Source organism: Coregonus lavaretus (genome assembly GCF_964263955.1).
Source record: "Coregonus lavaretus genome assembly, chromosome: 13".
Lineage (NCBI taxonomy): Eukaryota > Metazoa > Chordata > Actinopteri > Salmoniformes > Salmonidae > Coregonus > Coregonus lavaretus.
The window spans coordinates 41,735,514-41,743,290 of record NC_140000.1 but is presented as its reverse complement, the minus strand read 5'-3'; the positions used below and the strand labels follow the sequence as shown (position 1 = coordinate 41,743,290).

Here is a 7,777-nt window from a genome sequence, read left to right as displayed (position 1 = left end):
ATGGCAGCAGGAAGAAAGGCGGGTTCCTGCAGTCTGATGTCATCGCTTCCAATGGGATCATCCATATTCTCAACAAGCTGATGGACAGTGTCTCACCCACGGTGGAGAGTGAGAGAGAGGTGCACAGATACCAGACACAAAGGTTGCATCCCAAACGGCACCATATTAGGGAATAGGGTGCCATTTGGGACGCAACCAGACACATTGTTTACAATACTTAGAATAGCATTTATAGGGCCTCCATTTGTGTTGACACTACACATGGTTATCTCATTGCAACAAGCCTGGTTGTTAAGTTAGCCTGAGTTCCATTTTGACATGACTTGTCATGTTATCCTTTCCAGGAGAATCTGATGAAGATTCTATCAGACTACGGGAAGTTTTCCAAGTTCAAGGATTTGTTGATGGTACTGTATTCTGTATTCATTTCATGTTATTTAAATTTTATTTAACATATTCTAGGTATTATTCAGAATATATTATATCAGATATGAAGTAACATCAACCTGTTGTTTTGATATCTTATTACTGTATTGTTTTTATTCATTTGTATGTATGTAAGGCACTTTAAAAAAATAAAAAATTGGTAAGAAAAATGCTATATAAATAAAGTTTGATTTGGTTTGATTCATCTGTACAGAAAGCCAATGTTGACTCTGTATTGGAGGAGGCTGGGCCCTCCACCATCTTTGCCCCCACCAACACAGCCTTCGATGCCATGAAGGAGGGACAGCTGGACTATCTTACCTCTAGTGAGGTAGGGAATGGGTGACTGCATGTGCACATACACATGCACACGCATGCACAATTGCAAACTCTTATGGCTCTGATGACACACACACACATCGTTTTGCAAAGCATGTGACGTCCCAGACCGTGACTGTGATGTGTGTGTGTTTGGCTTATTTTTGTCTGATTTCAGGGAAGCACTAAACTACTGGAGCTACTAAGAAATCATGTGGTCCCCTCAACTAAGGTGAGTGTGTGTGCTAGGCCCACATGTCAATCACCAAACCAGATAATGTCGAGTCCCTTAGACTTCAGGGCCCGTATTCATAAATTTTCTCAGAGTATGAGTGCTGATCTAGGATCTGTTATGTCCAGTTATGTTACGTCTATATTATAATTAATTAGATTACATGGATAGGGGAGACCTGATCCTAGATCAGCACTCTTACTCTGAGACGCTTTATGAATACGAACCCTGAACCCCTGACTGTATTCTGTCAATGTGTTTGCATACGGTTGTTGTTTTCCATTGGTTTGAAGTTGGAGGTCTATAACGCTGTGTCCAGCCCCCGGATTAGGACCATGGCCAATCAGATCCTCTCGTTCAACGTGACTGAAAACGTAAGTTCATGTGACACATCAACAAAAGAGATGAGGTATGTATAGTGTGTGTGTGTGTGTGTGTGTATGTGTGTGTAGGTGTGTGTGTCTGACTCTGACGAAACCCCACAGGGTCAAATCCTGGTTAACGGCATGGCTGTACTGGAGGCAGATGTGGAGGCCAAGAACGGACGCCTCTATTCGCTGGACGGAGTTCTGATCCCGCCCTCCATCGAGCCGGTACTGCCTCACAGGTGTGACATCACAGAGAACACATTTTTGAAGGTGAGTTTGAGTGACAGGTTCTGTGATCGTCCCCTGCATTCACATTTAGTGTTTTAGTTTTAGAGGTTTTATTCATTATTAACTTCATAACTTATTATTAGAGTCATCCTTTATTTCGATTTAGTGAGGTAGTTGATTCTGGTTGCTTGTCCTCATTTGAGTGTCTCTCTTCATTGACATGCTACTACCCAGGGTGACTGTGTCAGCTGCTCAAAGGTGACCAAGTCCAGCTGCCCATCCGGAGTGTCCACAGTAAGAACCCACACACACTGAATCCCAAAGAGTTTGCAAATGTTGTATAGAGACCTAAGCATCCCTTTCAGTTGCCTTCACATGGCTCTTTCATTAACCTTGTACAGTGCCTTCAAAAAGTATTCATACCCCTTGACTTATTTCACATTTTGTTGTGTTACATCCTGAATTCAAAATGTATCTCTACACAAAATACCTAATTATGACAAAGTGAAAACATGTTTGCAAATGTATTGAAAATGAAATACAGAAATATCTAATTTACATATGTATTCACACCCCTAAGTCAATACATGTAAGGATCACCTTTGGCAGTGATTACAGCTGTAATTGGTTGTGAATAAGTCTCCAAGCGTTTTGCACACCTGGATTGTACAATATTTTAACATTATTATTTTTTTAATTAGTCAAACTCTGTCAAAACTGTAACTAGGCCACTGAGGAACATTCAATGTCGTCTTGGTAAGCAACTCCAGTGTATATTGGCCTTGTGTTTTAGGTTATTGTCCTGCTGAATTTGTCTCCCAGTGTATGTTGGAAAGCAGACGGAACTAGATTTTCCTCTAGGATTTTGCCTGTGCTTAGCTCTATTCCGTTTCTTTTTATCCTAAAAAAAACGTCCCTAGTCTTTGCTGATGACAAGCATACCCACAACATGATGCAGCTACCACCATCCTTGACAATATGAAGAGTGGTACTCAGTGATGTGTTGTGTTGGATTTGCCCCAATCATAACGCTTTGAATTCAGTACATAAAGTTCATTGCAGTTTTACTTTAGTGCCTTATTGCAAACAGGATGCATGTTTTGGAATATTTTTATTCTGTACAGGCTTCCTTCTTTTCACTCTGTCATTTAGGTAAGTATTGTGGAGTAACTACAATGTGGAGTAACTCAGTTTCCTCTTCTCACATCCATTAAACTCTGTAACTATTTTAAAGTCACCATTGGCCTCATGGTGAAATCCCTGAGTGGTTTCCTTCCTCTCTGGCAACTGAGTTATGAAGGATACCTGCATCTTTGTAGTGACTGGGTGTATTGATACACCATCCAAAGTGTAATTAATATCTTCACCATGCTCAAAGGGATATTCAATATCTGCTTTTTTATTTTTACCCATCTACCAATAGGTGCCCTTCTTTGCGAGGCGTTAGAAAACCTCCCTGGTCTTTGTGGTTGAATCTTTGTTTGAAATTCAATGCTTGACTGGGACCTTACAGATCATTTTATGAGGTAGTCATTCAAAAATCATGTTAAACACTATTATTGCACACAGAGTGAGTCCTTGCAACTTATGTGACTTGTTAAGCACATTTACTCCTGAGCTTAATTAGACTTGCTTTAACAAAGGGGTTGAAAACTTACTGACTCAAGAAATGTCAGCTTTTCATTATTAATTAATTTGTAAAAATGTCTAAAAACATAATTCCACGTATTTTTTATTTATTTATTTATTTCACCTTTATTTAACCAGGTAAGCCAGTTGAGAACAAGTTCTCATTTACAACTGCGACCTGGCCAAGATAAAGCAAAGCAGTGCGATAAAAACACAGAGATGCATATGGGGTAAAACAAAACATAAAGTCAAAAATACAACAGAAAATATATATACAGTGTGTGCAAATGTAGCAAGTTATGGAGGTAAGGCAATAAATAGTATTAATTAGTATTAACACTGGAATGATAGATGTGCAAGAGATTATGTGCAAATAGAGATACTGGGGTGCAAATGAGCAAAATAAATAACAATATGTGTCACGATCGTTTACGGATGAGACGGACCAAGGCGCAGCGTGATAAGCGTACATATTTATTTAGTACTGAACACACGAACAAAACAACAAACAAACGATACGTGAAGTCCAAGGTAGACTAATAACATACCTATACGGAACAAGATCCCACAAACTAACTGGTGCCAACAGGCTGCCTAAGTATGGTCCCCAATCAGAGACAACGAGCTACAGCTATCTCTGATTGGGAACCACCCTGGCCAACATAGATCTAAACGATCTAGAAACTAAACATAGAAACAAACACAACACGAAATATACACACCCTGACTCAACAAATAACCGTCCCCTGAGTCAGGGCGTGACAATATGGGGATGAGGTAGTTGGGTGGGCTAATTTCAGATGGGCTGTGTACAGGTGCAGTGATCGGTTAGGTGATCTGACAACTGATGCTTAAAGTTAGTGAGGGAGATAAGAGTCTCCAGCTTCAGAGATTTTTGCAGTTCGTTCCAGTCATTGGCAGCAGAGAACTGGAAGGAATGGCGGCCAAAGGAGGTGTTGGCTTTGGGGATGACCAGTGAGATATACAGTGGGGAAAAAAAGTATTTAGTCAGCCACCAATTGTGCAAGTTCTCCCACTTAAAACGATGAGCGAGGCCTGTAATTTTCATCATAGGTACACGTCAACTATGACAGACAAAATGAGGAAAAGAAATCCAGAAAATCACATTGTAGGATTTTTAATGAATTTATTTGCAAATTATGGTGGAAAATAAGTATTTGGTCAATAACAAAAGTTTCTCAATACTTTGTTATATACCCTTTGTTGGCAATGACACAGGTCAAACATTTTCTGTAAGTCTTCACAAGGTTTTCAAACACTGTTGCTGGTATTTTGGCCCATTCCTCCATGCAGATCTCCTCTAGAGCAGTGATGTTTTGGGGCTGTCGCTGGGCAACACGGACTTTCAACTCCCTCCAAAGATTTTCTATGGGGTTGAGATCTGGAGACTGGCTAGGCCACTCCAGGACCTTGAAATGCTTCTTACGAAGCCACTCCTTCGTTGCCCGGGCGGTGTGTTTGGGATCATTGTCATGCTGAAAGAACCAGCCACGTTTAATCTTCAATGCCCTTGCTGATGGAAGGAGGTTTTCACTCAAAATCTCACAATACATGGCCCCATTCATTCTTTCCTTTACACGGATCAGTCGTCCTGGTCCCTTTGCAGAAAAACAGCCCCAAAGCATGATGTTTCCACCCCCATGCTTCACAGTAGGTATGGTGTTCTTTGGATGCAACTCAGCATTCTTTGTCCTCCAAACACGACGAGTTGAGTTTTTACCAAAAAGTTCTATTTTGGTTTCATCTGACCATATGACATTCTCCCAATCCTCTTCTGGATCATCCAAACGCACTCTAGCAAACTTCAGACGGGCCTGGACATGTACTGGCTTAAGCAGGGGGACACATCTTGCACTGCAGGATTTGAGTCCCTGGCGGCGTAGTGTGTTATTGATGGTAGGCTTTGTTACTTTGGTCCCAGCTCTCTGCAGGTCATTCACTAGGTCCCCCCGTGTGGTTCTGGGATTTTTGCTCACCGTTCTTGTGATCATTTTGACCCCACGGGGTGAGATCTTGCGTGGAGCCTCAGATCGAGGGAGATTATCAGTGGTCTTGTATGTCTTCCATTTCCTAATAATTGCTCCCACAGTTGATTTCTTCAAACCAAGCTGCTTACCTATTGCAGATTTAGTCTTCCCAGCCTGGTGCAGGTCTACAATTTTGTTTCTGGTGTCCTTTGACAGCTCTTTGGTCTTGGCCATAGTGGAGTTTGGAGTGTGACTGTTTGAGGTTGTGGACAGGTGTCTTTGATACTGATAACAAGTTCAAACAGGTGCCATTAATACAGGTAACGAGTGGAGGACAGAGGAGCCTCTTAAAGAAGAAGTTACAGGTCTGTGAGAGCCAGAAATCTTGCTTGTTTGTAGGTGACCAAATACTTATTTTCCACCATAATTTGCAAATAAATTCATTAAAAATCCTACAATGTGATTTTCTGGAGAAAAAAAATCTCAATTTGTCTGTCATAGTTGACACGTACCTATGATGAAAATTACAGGCCTCTCTCATCTTTTTAAGTGGGAGAACTTGCACAATTGGTGGCTGACTAAATACTTTTTTTCCCCACTGTACCTGCTGGAGCGCATACTACGGGTGGGTGTTGCTATGGTGACCAATGAGCTAAGATAAGGAGGGGATTTGCCTAGCAGTGATTTATAGATGGCCTGGAGCCAGTGGGTTTGGCGACGAATATGTAGTGAGGACCAGCCAACAAGAGCGTACAGGTCACAGTGGTGGGTAGTATATGGGGCTTTGGTGACAAAACGGATGGCACTGTGATAGACTACATCCAATTTGCTGAGTAGAGTGTTGGAGGCTATTTTGTAAATGACATCGCCGAAGTCAAGGATCGGTAGGATAGTCAGTTTTACAAGGGCATGTTTGGCAGCATGAGTGAAGGAGGCTTTGTTGCGAAATAGGAAGCCAATTCTAGATTTAACTTTGGATTGGAGATGCTTAATGTGAGTCTGGAAGGAGAGTTTACAGTCTAACCAGACACCTAGGTATTTGTAGTTGTCCACATACTCTAGGTCAGACCCGTTGAGAGTAGTGATTCTAGTCGGGTGGGCGGGTGCCAGCAGCGTTCGATTGAAGAGCATGCATTTAGATTTACTTGTGTTTAAGAGCAGTTGGAGGCTATGGAAGGAGTGTTGTATGGCATTGAAGCTCGTTTGGAGATTTGTTAACACAGTGTCCAATGAAGGGCCAGATGTATACAAAATGGTGTCGTCTGCATAGAGGTGGATCTGAGAATCACCGGCAGCAAGAGCGACATCATTGATATACACAGAGAAAAGAGTCGGCCCAAGAATTGAACCCTGTGGCACCCCCATAGAGACTGCCATAGGTCCAGACAACAGGCCCTCCGATTTGACACATTGAACTCTATCTGAGAAGTAGTTGGTGAACCAGGCGAGGCAGTCATTTGAGAAACCAAGGCTATTTAGTCTGCCAATAAGAATGCGGTGGTTGACAGAGTCGAAAGCCTTGGTCGATGAAGACGGCTGCATAGTACTGTCTATTATCGATCGCGGTTATAATATCGTTATGGGGTATTGTGTGTAGGCTCAGTGGTGTAAAAAGTACCCAATTGTCATACTTGAGTAGAAGTAAAGATACATAATAGAAAGTGACTCAAGTAAAAGTGAAAGTCACCCAGTAAAATACTTTTTGAATAAAAGTATTTGGTTTTAAAGATATTTAAGTATCAAAAGTAAATGTAATTGCTAAAATATACTTAAATATCAAAAGTAAAAGTAAAAATATAAATCATTTTAAATTCCTTATATTAAGCAAACCAGACAGTTGATTTTATTTTACAGATAGCCAGGGGCACACTCCAACATTCAGACATAATTTACAAATGAAGCATGTGTGTTTAGTGAGTCCGCCAGATCAGAGGCAGTAGGAATGACCAGGGATGTTCTCTTGATAAGTGCGTGAATTGGACAATTTTCCTGTCCTGCTAAGCATTCAAAATGTAACGAGTACTTTTGGGTGTCAGGGAAAATGTATGGAGTAAAAACTACATTATAGTGAAGTAGAAGTAAAAGTTGTACAGATAGTACAGATACCCGCAAAAATGAATTAAGTAGTACTTTACACCACTGTGTAGGCCAGTGACACAAAATCTAAATTTAATCCATTTTAAATTCCGGCTGTAACACAACAAAATGTGGAAAAAGTCAAGGGGTGTGAATACTTTCTGAAGGCACTGTATGTGTTTACTGTTTGCAAATGGCATCCTATTCCCTATATAGTGCACTACTTTTGACCAGAGCCCTATGAGCACTGGACAAAAGTAGTAGACTTTAAAGGTAGTAGGGTGCCATTTGGGATGTAACCATCCATGTACTCAATACAGCTCTGTGTTTATTTTGCTGACGTTGCCCCCTTTGTGTAGAACACCTTCACTCACGGCTGTGTGTTCCGGAATATACTGGGTTTCAACATCCCTACGTTTGGCTGCGCCCTCATATGCAACAGGACCCTCACGGTACAGACACACACAGACACACATAAAACCCCTAACCCTAACTCCTAACCCTGAACCTAA

General features: G+C 41.3%; 1 protein-coding gene across 1 annotated transcript in view; it reads left to right on the top strand.

The window, feature by feature from the left end:
- Window positions 1–7,777, top strand: part of LOC311140040 (stabilin-2-like) — a gene marked incomplete at both ends in the record, with an annotated part of 35,162 nt that overhangs the window by 5,549 nt on the left and 21,836 nt on the right. Inside the window, 8 exons of the mRNA XM_084175009.1 lie at window positions 8–119; window positions 345–407; window positions 641–757; window positions 923–976; window positions 1,270–1,350; window positions 1,462–1,614; window positions 1,807–1,866; window positions 7,625–7,717. Of these exons, the coding sequence (XP_084031135.1) occupies window positions 8–119; window positions 345–407; window positions 641–757; window positions 923–976; window positions 1,270–1,350; window positions 1,462–1,614; window positions 1,807–1,866; window positions 7,625–7,717 (733 nt within the window). The remainder of the gene's footprint in view (window positions 1–7; window positions 120–344; window positions 408–640; window positions 758–922; window positions 977–1,269; window positions 1,351–1,461; window positions 1,615–1,806; window positions 1,867–7,624; window positions 7,718–7,777) is intronic.